Source organism: Pimephales promelas, chromosome 7 (assembly GCF_988280905.1).
Source record: "Pimephales promelas chromosome 7, fPimPro1.hap1.1, whole genome shotgun sequence".
NCBI classification, from domain to species: Eukaryota; Metazoa; Chordata; class Actinopteri; order Cypriniformes; family Leuciscidae; genus Pimephales; species Pimephales promelas.
In genome coordinates, this window is record NC_142775.1 from 3,649,026 (window position 1) to 3,665,165 (window position 16,140).

At 44.3% G+C, this 16,140-nt stretch overlaps 1 protein-coding gene across 3 annotated transcripts; it reads right to left on the reverse strand.

Annotated features, from left to right (window-relative positions):
- Positions 1-807: 807 nt before the first annotated feature.
- LOC120484149 (NACHT, LRR and PYD domains-containing protein 1 homolog) lies at positions 808-16,023 on the reverse strand. Of its 3 annotated transcripts, XM_039679159.2 has the most exons (11): positions 15,912-16,023; positions 8,203-8,274; positions 7,775-8,023; positions 7,438-7,467; positions 5,597-7,289; positions 5,410-5,493; positions 5,207-5,287; positions 3,007-3,267; positions 2,180-2,269; positions 1,700-1,819; positions 808-1,539 (listed from the first exon to the last, which is right to left on the reverse strand). In XM_039679159.2, the coding sequence occupies exons 2-11, from the start codon at positions 8,219-8,221 to the stop codon at positions 1,509-1,511; spliced, it is 2,658 nt and encodes an 885-aa protein (XP_039535093.2). In that variant the 5' UTR covers positions 8,222-8,274; positions 15,912-16,023; the 3' UTR covers positions 808-1,508. The 3 variants fall into 3 exon arrangements, with proteins under 3 accessions (XP_039535093.2, XP_088989082.1, XP_088989081.1); XM_089132956.1 differs by lacking the exon at positions 3,007-3,267; XM_089132955.1 differs by lacking the exon at positions 8,203-8,274 and having other exon boundaries at positions 15,912-16,017.
- Between the last annotated feature and the right edge of the window lie 117 nt (positions 16,024-16,140).

Genomic DNA, 16,140 nt, shown 5'->3' on the forward strand with positions numbered 1-16,140 from the left:
AACACTATCTCACGACCAATTCGCACGAATTCGACGCATGCTTAAAAAGTGGCTAATTCGTGCTAATTCGTACGACCTCACTCGTACTAATTCGTACGATTTGTCTAAACCCACGTGATGGTTAGGTTTAGGGGTGGGGTAAGGGGTACGTCATTCCTACGAATTCATACGAATTGGCCAATTCGTAAAATATGTATACGATTTAGCAAAATCGTATTAATTCGTACGAGTGAGGTCGTATGAATTGTTACGAATTAGCCACTTTTTAATCATTCGTCGAATTTGTACCAGCGCTCCAGACAGCGGTCCCCCATGCCCGAGCTCGTCCAGAGAGGGAAATGATGAAGGCGATTCGGGAACATTCCTTGGCATAGGTGGTCGACTGCAAGGAAAAAAACAACCTCACACTGTGTCAGGAAAGATCGGCACTCGGCCGGCTCACCATCGTAACAGGGCGGATTGTTGACCCTGGGCTCTGGGAATGCGTCGAACTTGGAAAGGGGCGCTTCAACGCGGAGATGCAAAACCTGTTGAAGGAGCCCGACTCATGACAGTATAATAACAATTCTTTATGAAAAAAAATTATATAAAATATAATTTAACTCATTTGTACTGTAGGTATAAGTTGTCTCATTTAATAGGCCACACCATGGTGACACACTTGTCTCAAATACTACTTTACCAGATACTCAATATGTCCAACGCTGAGTAATTTTTCCCTGTTGCTCCTACACAAAATGTAACCACTGCTTACATCTGTAAGTAAATGAGTTTTTAATTCTTTCCGAAATTCAACTGTGATTATCATTTAGAATAAATAAAAAAAAATCATATTTTATTTTACACATGGAGGAATGATACAGACACTGAAGACGCCTGAGAGCCGAAAATGTGTGAATACACATGATCTTTGCAAACATGTTAATAACATCCGCCGACAAACTATAAAACCATTACATTTATACAAGACAAGTTTGAAGTTTAACATTCCAGCAATCAAAAAATTAAAGGATTAAGTTTTTCATTCCTTGCCACAGTCATCTTTGTCTGGCACACTCGGGGACTGAAGATTTTTAGGATTACGTAGCCTACTGTGTATTACGGCTTTTCTTAAACTGCTTAAGGGTAATATGACCAAAATAGCAGTAATAAAAATCATCAATTTGTAAATAGGCTTGTTAGTACACCAAAATGATATAAATTGTACAAAACCTTACAGATTTATAATCACGGCATAAATGAACAACCCCAACAAATACAATTTAATTTAATACAATCACAGTCACATGATCTATATGAAGCTATCTTCCCCCATAAACCATCTCCCCTAATGTATTACATTTAGACAAAATATCAACATCGTAAAACTATGTGAAGCTCCTTAGAAAAACACTATACAAACAAATTGACACACAAATAATATGATTGCAATGCATGTAAATGAGTTTAGAGTTGTTTGGTGTCTTTATTTCCATCCATAGCTCCAGTTAAAGATGCTACTTTTGCAGTTATCTCCTCATTCGTTCATAAATCAAGGGCCTTAGAAATGGAGAGACAAGAGATAAATCATGAAATATGAACAAGCTGACCGGTAGGATTGGATCAACATTTAGTATGCAATGTTTACTGGCTTGTGTCATATTACAGTTCTCATTTTTTTATTGGTGCTTTCTTAGTGTTAATCTCAGTCTTAACTTACCTGTCCAAAGTCTCCATAGAAAAGCCCTGGTCATTCAGATGAATCTTCACCTCCTCGTTGCAGCGAGACTGGCGGTCATAATAATCTGTGCATTTTTGAGATGGTTTATTGCAAATGGACCTTCATAAACAGAAAGCACAAAGCATAGCATCAGTACAGAGTCTTTAACAAACCTGATATTTGCTTTTAATTGAATGTAATAATTGTTTATAACAATAATTTATGTGAGAAACAGACCAACATTTAATTATCGAATTGTTAATGAACTAGAAAATCTAGGGTGGCTGTAAAGAAAACTTAATTTATGAACAACAATTCTCAAACTTTTGATTTGCTCCTTACAAAAAGGTATTATGTGACTTCAGAAAACATGGAATATGTTGTTCTTTTCTGGTGTTTTTGTTCCTTTTTAAAGCTTGTAAGCTGAACTCTCCATGAAATTGCATGCAAAAATCTTTATAATGATAAACCAATACAAACCCGTTAATTGTCATTATCACACAACTTGGTCTTGTGTTTGAGCTCTTCAAGATCTCGATTCCATCCTCCTGTAATAAACCAGCATCTACCCTACATGTGGAAACACATTATACAGATAAAATGATTAAGATTGATAATGGCATTCTTCACATTTGCTTATTACACATTCATTTAAACTTTTCCATAACAGTTTAAACAGATGAAGGCCATGAACTACAGATGGGTGGATTCAATTGCTTTGTAAGGTTATCTGATAGCAAGAGCATTGCAAAATTGCTAAACTGACAACATAAATACATAAATAATAAATAGAAATAATATATTAATGAAATAATAATAAATTAATATCAATCAAATTTTATTTGTAGAGCGCCTTACAACAGCCAAAAGGAGCACAAGGCGCTTTCCACTAAAAACATCAAAAGACAACAATAAAACATAGGTGTACATAAAAAGTGAAGGCTAGCTCACTAAAATAATGAAACTGCCATGTCATTCATAACCTGTGTCTTTCTTTCTTCTGCAGAACACAGAAGAAGATATTTTTTAATAATGCTGGTAATAAAACAGTTTTGGTTCATTGTATTTCTTGTCCAAACAATGGAAGTCAATGGGATCTGAAAGTGTGTGTTAAACAAGCATTCTTTAAAATAACTTATTTAGTGTTCCTCAGAGGAAAGCAGGTTTGGAATAACTGGAGGACGAGTAAATGATGACAGCATTTCCCACTTTGGATGAACTATCCATTTGAATATTAGATACTTAGTTCTCATGAACAGACAAATTCACATAGAAACAGGACAGAGGAGATTTCAGATGTTTCTCACATGAGTACGGTTAGACTGCGGCACTTCTGGCTCATCTGGAGGATCCAAACTGACCACATCTCAGTTAGACAATTCACTTTAATTTTCATCTTTTTCAGGTTAGAGAAGGAAGAGAGAAATGACAGTAATACATCTGAATCCCTTTGGTGAATTATCTGAAAAAGTCTGGTCCAGTCGATGTTGATTATCACTGAGTGTTGAAAGGTGAGACTGAATGATCGCAAATCCGGATGGTGAAGCAGGAGAATCTCTATGCAGATACTATTAAAACAAGTAAAATAAATCATATTTAAGTTGTCGTTGTGTCTAAAAGTCAATAATTTCTTTCAATATCTTTTTGTGAAATTCATACATTTTTAAAAAAATTATGATTAATTGGTGGTTTGTTGGGCACCAGCCAATGTTTGTGTCACGAATGGAATAGGAGTCAGACAGGTGGTAAGTGAAATAGTGTAAGGCTTGCGGATCCAGACAAAGATATGGTGAGTATTCAAACAATTGATAATCAGATGGGAACTTAGCTGAAGGATAATCAGAGTCTTTGTTATAGATGCTGATGGAGAATCACTTGGAATGGACTGAAGACTGAAGAGAGTACACGAAGTAAGGGGTGATGAAGGTCGTCGAATTGATCTAAGGTAAGTTGCAGGTAAGTAGCATGAGTGAGTCTGTGTGTCATGTAGAGACGAGACCAGACAATAGCCGTTTCTCAATACCAAGTACGCAGACTTCGGACTTGCGTCCTTGGTAGTTCAGACTTGCCAAGTTCGACTCCGGAGAACGAACTCCCGAGGATGCGAGGACGCAAGTCCGGTTCTTCTGCAAATGGAACAGAGCGTACTTGATCGCGTCACTCAGCACGCTCTACTCTATCTTTTAGGCAACAATAAAACGAAATTTGCTACAACTCTGCATCTTTTCGTCAACAATAAAACGAAATATGTTATAAAACACCCCTCTGACTCTTCATTAACAAAAAACAACATTAGCCTAATGGCCATGTGGTTCAGGCAACGCGAGTCTCTTGACTGCATATATTTATAACAAAATGAACATGATATTTTTGTTTTCATTTTAAAAATATGAAACATTGATTTTTATTGATATTTATCAAACAGAGACAGGGTTATGTCATTTTATTTTATTGTTCATATAGTGAAGATAATCTAAAAAAAAGTTGTTGAAGTTAAATAGCCATGAAACTTTTTTTTTTTTTTGCGCCATGGAACAAACTATAGTTTAATGAGACCAAAGATAGACTTATACACAAGACGAATTATACGTCAAGGTTTATCCACTAGACTAGAGAGATCAGAGCCGGCGGCAAACGTCAGAAGCACTAGCCGAGGATAAGCTGTTCCAGTCGGGGTTGATCTCGCTGAGTGTCCGCTGAAGGCTTGGATGTCAGAACTCCAAAAACGTCAGATGCATTTTTCAGATAGGCGCTATCTTTATAAATAAACTACAGATGTGAGATTTAAACAACCACATTCTCGCCTGAAACACTCTTAAAATTACATTTCATGACTCAATAACAGTAGTATTTTGATATTTCGTGGATTTTCTCCGCTCCTATTGACGCTTGCTGGTTGGTGCGAGGTGCATTCTGGGTTACCTGGCTATCTCAAGTCCACACAAGTCACCTCTCGATGCATCCTCGGTACACGGGGCGGATCAAGAACACATCCGGGGATTTGAAGTGGACTTGGATAGATGCGAACTTTGAATTGGAACAGTACTTCGGCGGCGACTGATGACGTTTCACAAGTCCACAAGAACACAAGTACAGACAAGTACGCATATTGAGAAACAGCTAATGAGTGTGTGAAGGGGAGTCGAAGATAAAGGGAGGTGGAATGATGAGGTGCAGGTGATGGTGATTAGAATTCGGGAGACAATGAACGAGTGGGAGGAGTGAATGAAGCTGGTGGAATCCTGACAGTTTGCATCATTAGCAATAGTAAAAAAAGATAAAAGCGTGTACCTTATTTTTTTAACTGTTTTAGGTGACCAATTTAGTTGCATTATTACTATTACAATTATAATCTATTAGATTGCGGTGACCAAGTATGCCAGATAAACGGGAAAACAAGATGATGATATAATTGGTTATCCAAATTCTAATAATCATAGAAATATTTTTGGTTATCATGAGAGAAAAAAGTATTTAATGAAAAGAAAAAAGTCACTTGTACTTCACCTGGACGGCTCTTTGGTGATTGACAGATCAAGCAAGTGAGGATTATGGATATACTTTGTTTGGCAGGTGAATACACTAACACTGCAAAACAAAGCACAGAAAAAATATGCATGAACCTTAAAGTTAAACAAAAGCACATTAAAGGATGATAGCATGTGTGCATAAAACACATCAAATGTATAATATATATTTTAAAACATTACCGCTGTGAGCTCAGGGTCTGTCCTCTCGTGAGAGTGTTGATCAGTTTAACGAAATCAGAGTCTGATGGATCTTCTACAATCAATCTTAAGAATCAAATACAGAACATCACTGTACAGACTAATTAAGTTTAACTTGCAATAGCTAATTAGAGATTAAATATTAATTACATCCACCAAATGCATTTACCTTGCTTCTTTAAACTTGTCAAGTACAGGCAAAATCATAGACAAATCTTCCGATGTTAAATACAAATTAGAAATTTCTTCAATTCTCTGACAGCACTGAGAGCAGTACAGCAGGGCACAGATGTCTGTTATTCTGAGGGATTGCCCATCTAGTTTCATCTTTTTCCATGATCCCATTGCTTCTTTCACAAAGTCTCCTTCATGAAGTTCATAGAGACAGTGAAGAACAAAAAATACTGCTGTCGAAGACAAGGAACAACCTTTAATCTTTTCCAAAATCCATTCTTTCAAATGAGCCTGTGTTTTTGGACGAATTAACAGACCATGTTTTTCAAGTGTGGATCTCACATCCTTATTTAACAAACCAAATACAAATTGCATCACAGCTGCAAAACGTGGTTTTGAAGAACTATCCATTAAAAGTGACCTTGTAAGTTTCCTCAGGGACTTTTCTTCATCCAGAAGGACATAGTACAGAGCAGTGAAGAACTCCTGAAAGCTGAGATGCATGAAACTGAACATCGTCTCCTGGTAGATTCGTCTCTTAAACAGGAACTTGCACAAGAATGGATTTCCAGCCGGGTCTGAAATGGTTTCAATCACACTTTTCTCATCCAGCAGGACTTGCTGTTCCCGCATCCCTCTCTCTGCCAGCTGACCCAGACTCCTCAGCAGGGTCGGGACGGACTGACTCAAACCCTGGCAGTGATGCTCCAGAAGAGTGCACACAAAGTCCACGTAGATGGAGGTGGTGGTTTCCAGTCCACTTGTCTTATCTGCTCCATATGTGAATCGCTCCTGGATAGTTGTGCAGATGATCCAGCAGACGACAGGGATTGAGCAGGCAGTGATGAGGGTTTCATTTGCCTTCACATATGTATAAGCCTTCCTGAAACGTTCCTCATTTTGAAAAAACTTCTGGAAGTACTCCTCTACTCCCTTTTCTGAAAATCCCACAATCTCAGAGAAACGCTGAGGTCCTTTGAGCAGTTTACTGAGTGTGTTCGTAGCTGTAGATCTGGAGGAGACCAGCAGGAAAGACTCTGGCAGGATTCGACCCTTCAGCAGGGCACAAAGAGTGTCCACAGGTCGGGCTTTCTGAAGCAGATCAGTGTGTGCTGACGTGTCATTATTAATGTCCTGTGGGAGTTTCAGCTCATCAAATCCATCAATGACCACAAGCACCTTCTCTGGCGACTGCTGTAAAATCTGTGAGATCTCATGTGATGTTAAACTACAACTGCAGCTCAAGATCTCCACCAAACTCTTCTCACCAGGAATGCGATTTATTTCTTTACACTTTAAGTGGAACACAATATCAAACCGCTCTTTGTAGAGGTCACCAGATGCCCAGTCCATCATGATCTTCTGCACAGTGAAAGATTTCCCGTTTCCAGAGTTTCCCTGCAGTATCACAGAACTGGGACTGATCCCGTGGTCATCTGGGTCGAACAGAGAGTTGAGATGGAGAGAGTCTCCACTGCTCCTGGAGCCGAGGACCTGCTGGAAGCTCTTTCCACTGGAGCGGATCTCTTCTTCTCGCTCTATTCGATCTCTATTTTTCTGAAGTATCAGAGGTTGTGTGAAACGCTCAGACAACAGCACACGTTCACCAGGCAGTGAGTTATACTCAGTCACAAACTGATACTCGCTGTAGATCCGCTTCATATATTTGTGAATCACTGGGCTGATTTCTGTAAAAATGGCCAATGTTCAAAGAGTTAGTTTTTTTTTTCTGATTCTAATACAGCAAGACATTCCAGAGCAGACAAATACCAACTAATTTACTAGGTCGATGGAGTGCAAAATGTAAAACTTATAATCATAAAATTCATCGGTCACCTGAGGAATGTGTGTGATGTCCAGTGGAGCCTGTAGAACATTATACAAACTTGAAACATTACTTGATTTATTACTATTTATTATATATATATATAGGCATCTACCTATCTATCTATCCATCTATCTATCACTGAAAAAATGTATTCAATCATCCAACTGCCCTCAACTGCACATCATTGAAAACACTAAAAGTACTCAAAGTCTATCCATAAGTGGAAATTTGCTATTTTTGCATTTTTTAGAGCAATTTTCTACTTCCGGTTTGAAAAGCAAAAAGTCCCAGACTCTCAGCTGATCCACATCTACCTATTGGAATACGACGTTAGTGTGCTCTTACCCAAGTCGCTAAACAGAGATGGCTCATTGATTTCCAGTCTAGAATAAAAGGCAGATTTAACCTTGTCTCCTCCAGAGTTCAACACTTCATATAACTCTCTCATTTTCTCCTGGTTAGTTTTTTCTGCTCTGATCTTGCAGAACGGCTCCCAGTGCAGCATGCCACAGGACTGCAACTCATCCGCTATCGCCATCACCATCTGTACTCTCTGGACAAGTTCCGGCCAGTGTTTGTCCACAAACCGAGCACCTGGTGGAGAGATAATAATATGATAACTGCTAACAAGGAAGATCGTGATTTCATTAGATTCAAGAACGGCATATTCTATAGTGTAGCAAGTACTTATTTGAGCCACTTCACTTTTAATCAGGGTAATGCAGATTATCTTTCATATGACTATCTCTGCTTTTACTGTGGTAACTACTTACGCTCTGAGTCTTGGTCCATGGTGTCTCATAAGTGTCAATGACGTGTTGTAGTGAGCGGTCTTAAGTTTTCCTCTAGGAAATGAAACATAATGAACATAGTATGAGATGGTTGAAGAGCTTTTGTGACCCATGGTTAAAAATCACACTATGGGTTTGCAGTAAACTGCGCATTGTAAGTGGCATTGCAAGTTCCTGGCCCTGATCAGAGCCCAGAGCAGGTTTCAACCCCTGAACAAAGCCCAGTGCATGCTCCAACCCCTGACCAGTGCCCAGTGCATACTCCAGCCCCTGACCATAGCCCCAGTGCATGCTCCAACTCCTGACCAGAGCCCAGTGCACGCTCCAACTCCTGACCAGAGCCCAGTGCAGGCTCCAACCCCTGACCAGAGCCCAGTGCATACTCCAACCCCTGACCAGAGCCCAGTGCATACTCCAACCCCTGACCAGAGCCCAGTGCAGGCTCCAACTCCTGACCATAGCCCCAGTGCAGGCTCCAACACCTGACCAGAGCCCAGTGCATGCTCCAACCCCTGACCAGAGCCCAGTGCAGGCTCCAACTCCTGACCATAGCCCCAGTGCAGGCTCCAACACCTGACCAGAGCCCAGTGCATGCTCCAACCCCTGACCAGAGCCCAGTGCATACTCCAACCCCTGACCAGAGCCCAGTGCAGGCTCCAACTCCTGACCATAGCCCCAGTGCATGCTCCAACACCTGACCAAAGCCCAGTGCACGCTCCAACTCCTGACCAGAGGCCAGTGCATGCTCCAACTCCTGACCAGAGCCTAGTGCATGCTCCAACCCCTGACCAGAGCCCAGTGCAGGCTCCAACTCCTGACCAGAGCCCAGTGCAGGCTCCAACCCCTGACCAGAGCCCAGTGCATACTCCAACCCCTGACCAGAGCCCAGTGCAGGCTCCAACTCCTGACCATAGCCCCAGTGCAGGCTCCAACCCCTGACCAGAGCCCAGTGCATACTCCAACCCCTGACCAGAGCCCAGTGCAGGCTCCAACCCCTGACCAGAGCCCAGTGCAGGCTCCAACACCTGACCAAAGCCCAGTGCAGGCTCCAACTCCTGACCAGAGCCCAGTGCAGGCTCCAACACCTGACCAGAGCCCAGTGCATGCTCCAACCCCTGACCAGAGCCCAGTGCATACTCCAACCCCTGACCAGAGCCCAGTGCAGGCTCCAACTCCTGACCAAAGCCCAGTGCAGGCTCCAACTCCTGACCAGAGCCCAGTGCATGCTCCAACTCCTGACCATAGCCCCAGTGCAGGCTCCAACCCCTGACCAGAGCCCAGTGCATACTCCAACCCCTGACCAGAGCCCAGTGCATACTCCAACCCCTGACCAGAGCCCAGTGCAGGCTCCAACACCTGACCAAAGCCCAGTGCAGGCTCCAACTCCTGACCAGAGCCCAGTGCAGGCTCCAACACCTGACCATAGCCCCAGTGCAGGCTCCAACACCTGACCAGAGCCCAGTGCATACTCCAACCCCTGACCAGAGCCCAGTGCAGGCTCCAACTCCTGACCATAGCCCCAGTGCATGCTCCAACACCTGACCAAAGCCCAGTGCACGCTCCAACTCCTGACCAGAGGCCAGTGCATGCTCCAACTCCTGACCAGAGCCTAGTGCATGCTCCAACCCCTGACCAGAGCCCAGTGCAGGCTCCAACTCCTGACCAGAGCCCAGTGCAGGCTCCAGCCCCTGACCATAGCCCCAGTGCAGGCTCCAACCCCTGACCAGAGCCCAGTGCATACTCCAACCCCTGACCAGAGCCCAGTGCAGGCTCCAACTCCTGACCATAGCCCCAGTGCAGGCTCCAACCCCTGACCAGAGCCCAGTGCATACTCCAACCCCTGACCAGAGCCCAGTGCATACTCCAACCCCTGACCAGAGCCCAGTGCAGGCTCCAACACCTGACCAAAGCCCAGTGCAGGCTCCAACTCCTGACCAGAGCCCAGTGCAGGCTCCAACACCTGACCAGAGCCCAGTGCATGCTCCAACCCCTGACCAGAGCCCAGTGCATACTCCAACCCCTGACCAGAGCCCAGTGCATGCTCCAACACCTGACCAAAGCCCAGTGCAGGCTCCAACTCCTGACCAGAGCCCAGTGCAGGCTCCAACACCTGACCAGAGCCCAGTGCACGCTCCAACTCCTGACCAGAGGCCAGTGCATGCTCCAACTCCTGACCAGAGCCTAGTGCATGCTCCAACCCCTGACCAGAGCCCAGTGCATGCTCCAACACCTGACCAGAGCCCAGTGCAGGCTCCAACTCCTGACCAGAGCCCAGTGCAGGCTCCAGCCCCTGACCAGAGCCCAGTGCATGCTCCAACTCCTGACCAGAGCCTAGTGCATGCTCCAACCCCTGACCAGAGCCCAGTGCATGCTCCAACACCTGACCAGAGCCCAGTGCATGCTCCAACACCTGACCAGAGCCCAGTGCATGCTCCAACACCTGACCAGAGCCCAGTGCATGCTCCAACTCCTGACCAGAGCCTAGTGCATGCTCCAACCCCTGACCAGAGCCCAGTGCATGCTCCAACACCTGACCAGAGCCCAGTGCAGGCTCCAACTCCTGACCAGAGCCCAGTGCAGGCTCCAACTCCTGACCATAGCCCCAGTGCAGGCTCCAACACCTGACCAGAGCCCAGTGCATGCTCCAATCCCTGACCAGAGCCCAGTGCAGGCTCAAGTCCCTGACCACTGCCCAGTGCATACTCCAACCCCTGACCAGAGCCCAGTGCATGCTCCAACCCCTGACCAGAGCCAAGTGCATACTCCAACCCCTGACCAGAGCCCAGTGCATACTCCAACTCCTGACCAGAGCCAAGTGCATACTCCAACTCCTGACCAGAGCCAAGTGCATGCTCCAACCCCTGACCAGAGCCCAGTGCATACTCCAACTCCTGACCAGAGCCAAGTGCATGCTCCAACCCCTGACCAGAGCCCAGTGCATGCTTCAAACCCTGACCAGTGCCCAGTGCATAGTCCAACTCCTGACCAGAGCCCAGTGCATGCTCCAACTCCTGACCAGAGCCCAGTGCATAGTCCAACTCCTGACCAGAGCCCAGTGCATACTCCAACTCCTGACCAGAGCCCAGTGCATACTCCAACCCCTGACCAGAGCCCAGTGCATACTCCAACTCCTGACCAGAGCCAAGTGCATGCTCCAGCCCCTGACCAGAGCCCAGTGCAGGCTCAAGTCCCTGACCACTGCCCAGTGCATACTCCAACCCCTGACCAGAGCCCAGTGCATACTCCAACCCCTGACCAGAGCCCAGTGCATACTCCAACCCCTGACCAGAGGCCAGTGCGTGCTCCAGCCCCTGACCAGAGTTCTGTGCAGGCTCCAATCCCTGACCAAAGCCCAGTGCATACTCCAACCCCTGACCAGAGCCCAGTGCATGCTCCAACACCTGACCAGAGCCCAGTGCATACTCCAACCCCTGACCAGAGCCCAGTGCATACTCCAACCCCTGACCAGAGCCCAGTGCATACTCCAACCCCTGACCAGAGGCCAGTGCATGCTCCAACCCCTGACCAGAGCCCAGTGCAGGCTCCAGCCCCTGACCAGAGCCCAGTGCATACTCCAACCCCTGACCAGAGGCCAGTGCATGCTCCAACCCCTGACCAGAGCCCAGTGCAGGCTCCAGCCCCTGACCAGAGCCCAGTGCATACTCCAACCCCTGACCAGAGGCCAGTGCATGCTCCAAACCCTGACCAGAGCCCAGTGCAGGCTCCAGCCCCTGACCAGAGCCCAGTGCATACTCCAACCCCTGACCAGAGGCCAGTGCATGCTCCAACCCCTGACCAGAGCCCAGTGCAGGCTCCAGCCCCTGACCATAGCCCCAGTGCAGGCTCCAACCCCTGACCAGAGCCCAGTGCAGGCTCCAACCCCTGACCAGAGCCCAGTGCAGGCTCCAGCCCCTGACCAGAGCCCAGTGCATACTCCAACCCCTGACCAGAGGCCAGTGCATGCTCCAAACCCTGACCAGAGCCCAGTGCAGGCTCCAGCCCCTGACCAGAGGCCAGTGCATGCTCCAACCCCTGACCAGAGCCCAGTGCAGGCTCCAGCCCCTGACCAGAGCCCAGTGCATACTCCAACCCCTGACCAGAGGCCAGTGCATGCTCCAAACCCTGACCAGAGCCCAGTGCAGGCTCCAGCCCCTGACCAGAGCCCAGTGCATACTCCAACCCCTGACCAGAGGCCAGTGCATGCTCCAACCCCTGACCAGAGCCCAGTGCAGGCTCCAGCCCCTGACCATAGCCCCAGTGCAGGCTCCAACCCCTGACCAGAGCCCAGTGCAGGCTCCAACCCCTGACCAGAGCCCAGTGCAGGCTCCAGCCCCTGAGTAGAGTCCAGTGCATGCTCCAGTCCCTGACCAGAGTTCAGTGCAAGTTTACTGCAATGCTTTTTTTCAGTTAGTTGGTCAGAACAAAAGTGGATGTTACTTGTTCAGGTTACATTTTAGGGTGAAAATGTGAATATGTTCGCCATACTTCCAAAAAGTTGAATCTGTGATTGCAAATATTTGCTTTATATTTTACACTAACAAATATTTATTACAGATAATGCTGAATAATCCCTAATCTGATTTGTCTCCTACTCAGGAATAATTTCATCACAAACTCTGTTTCTCTCACACACACACACACACACACACACACACACACACACACACACACACACACACACACACACACACACACACACAAGCCATCTCCTTCTCCTCCTCATACAATTCTGCAGAATAGATTTTCAAAAATATAAATATTTTCGATTCAGGAGTTGTACAGCTGAGTGCAGCACTGCTAGGTGTTGTATCTTACACTGCAGATGAAACCCCCTGACTACAGTAGATGATTTGCTGTCTTGATAGTTTTATATTAATAATGTTCTGTTCTTCTGTTTTTCCCCTTTGTTTTACAAATATGACCTAATATATGTTGCATTACTTAAAATAAATGTTTAAATAGCATTTATTTTTTTTTGTACTGTGCTATATTTTTATGCTACAAGTGGTTTTAAAAAATACTCTGCACATTAATGAGCCAATATGTTATTTTTTCTTTTAATGAATCAGCCGTATCGGTTGAAATGATTCGCTCATTAACAGTGACTCGCTGCCCCCTACTGGCGGTTTCAATTTCACATTTAAAGTGTCTTTTCTTGTTTTAAATCATTTAAAAAATCAATATTCTTAAAGCCACAATATGTATTTTTTCTGCTTTAAAAATAGCAAAAATAACTGTATCTATGTTATATATTTCTATTAGACGTACTTACATTATCCCGACAGTTTCCACCAACTTTCAAATACGGAGAAATTTATAGTTTAATTCGAAGACACGGGACGTTTCTTTATTTCCGTATCGTCGCCCGTATATGGCGTCATATAACCTTTGACTCCTCTATTTTCTCTAACTTCCTTGCGGAACCCGGCGAAACCGCCAAACACAAAGGGGAACACTGGACTACCGCCAATAAAGCAAAGAAAATGACGAAGAAAAAAAGTAGTACGTATTTTTATGTGTATAAATCACGTGCCCGCTCACGAGCGCTCACTCTTAACAGACACTGTTCCCGGTGATGCTCGCGCATAAAGCGCTCCCCGTTCACAGTAACCGGGTCGTCTCATTCAAAACTGATTCAAAACAGCCAACTGTTGCTGTTAGCGAGCCGCGCACATTGAATACTCATATGAGTCAGGCTCCGAATGTACGTGCCCGCTTCAGCGCGCTCATGCTTACTAAATAAACGCCTCACCTCCGGCGCCGCGCACTCACTACATTCCCTTTAGCCTTAGCACATAGTGGATGCATAACGCAAACCCAGTCAAACGTTTGACTGTAGTATCTTATGTGCTTTATAATCCGGTGCGCCCTATATATGAAAAATGTCCTAAAATAGGTCATTCATTGAAGTAGCGTAATATAAATATTCATCTGTATTATAGTTATGGACCACGATTACGCTTTGCCTGCACGTTCTGCTTCTACAGCCAGCTCAGTAAAGCTCAAACGTGCGGGTGAAAAATATGACCCGAGAAGGGTTTGGGACAGGAGAAAAAGCATGACACAGGTAAACATTGGGGTTGCATTTAAAGCTTCTTGACAAGCTAAATCTATAGAGAGATGCCGTATATCCGTAATTCCGTATATTTTGTGAAATGATGATGTCATGCCATGAGCTGAGCTGGTTGTCATTGACAGCGACAACAACTCCCGTGAGCCCACGCTCTTTCCCGACGTCATCAAAGTACGTCTTTTGTTATTATTTTAAATAAGTGACCCCTGGTGGCCAAAAATCGAATACTGTACGTTTAAATATCTGAAAATATCAATATTGCAAAGATTACTTTTGTTGATTTGATTGGTAACAGCCCCCCTTATTTTTATAATTGAATGTGATTAAATTAATGAGATTGACACAATTGAATTAGGTTTAAAAATTGGCTTTAAAGGTAAAATGCCCATATCAGGTAAAAATCAATTGAAACATATTGGAAAAAATGAAGAATATCAAAAACTTTAGCAGTCTCTGTCCACGACAGTCCTAAACCTGACAAAGTACCAACAGAATAAACATCCTCAGCAAAATATTGTCCAATAATCGTTATCGAGAAAATCTCAGAAAATATCACGTTATCATTTTTTTTTCAATATCGCACACCCATATTTACAATTGTTTTTAACTGTTTTTTTTTCATTTTATACTTGTTGTTTTGATCTGTAAGTGTGTGATTTTGTAACTACTGCAAATGGGCTCTATGCACGGCGTTATTTCCGGTGAAGGATTAAGGATGCTCGATAACTTCCGCCGATCATAGAGTCCAATGCAATACCGAGAACTTATATTGAATTTTATACTCCATGGTTATACTAATGAAACGTTAGTCACAAAAACAGATAAAACAGACACCCCTCGTTGTGTTTATTCTTCTTTTTAAAATTATATTAAATAAACATAACTATATATAAAATTACATCTAAACGTATACGTTTCGTTTCAAAGACGGGAGGACAGTAAATATTGAAGACTCTGCCATAATCCAGTTTTCTCCGGTTTTCCTCCGCTTTAATCTACACAACCGGAAATGGACGAGCATCCTTACGTCAAATGCGGAACTTATGCGTGCATATAGCCCATTGTTGTAAAATAAAGGTCAAATAAAAAAATTAAATTGAACTCTGTTTGCATCATTGATCATTTTCCTGTTTAAATCATACACAGTAAATACAATTTACTTGTTGTTTTGTTTAAAAACTGTGTTGTAATAAATGTTAATATAGTGTATTTGTTAATACATGTTTATATTAAAGTTAATTTAAATAAGTAATAAAAAATCTTAATCTTTTTAAATGGTTGAATTTGTGTTTCACTGCCAGTTTCGGGGCCCACATCTGGCCTGGGGACCCAGCCGACTCTCAGCCAAATGTGTCTTACAGTGCCTGGGCCAGACCTAGGCCATACCAATAAATAAGAGTCATTTTACAGGGTATGGGCCACATCCGGGCCAGAGGAAGTTGTTTGAGTCCGTTTTCAGTGTGTTGGGCCGGGGACCCAGTCAGAACTGGACACCCAGAGGTGGGCCAGACTATTTTTGCTATCCTGCCGTATTATCGTTAAAATGGCACATGAAACAATAAATGTAGCCTACAACTTGTCAATAAAAAAAAAGAACTGCACGAAAGAATTCACTTACCGGCGCACTCAGAAAAAGCTTTCCGGCTTTAACTCCAAAACGGCATGACGTAAAGAAGAACTGTTTTCGCGGGTGTGGTCGGCATTACGTAATGTAACGTTACAGTGTTGACGATAGAGGTGTGCGATACCGCTAGATTTGGTATCGATCCGATACCAAGTAAATACAGGGCCAGTATCGCCGATACCGATACCAATACCGATACTTTTTAATAATTAAAGTCCCCGTG

What these genes read in the sequence shown, in the direction of transcription:
- LOC120484149 (XM_039679159.2), bottom strand. An exon ending in CAGACCCTGAGCTCACAGCG is followed by an intron (nt 5,288 to 5,409) that starts GTAATGTTTTAA and finishes TTTGTTTTGCAG; the next exon opens with TGTTAGTGTATTCACCTGCC. An exon ending in GTGATAATGACAATTAACGG is followed by an intron (nt 1,820 to 2,179) that starts GTTTGTATTGGT and finishes CTGTTTATGAAG; the next exon opens with GTCCATTTGCAATAAACCAT.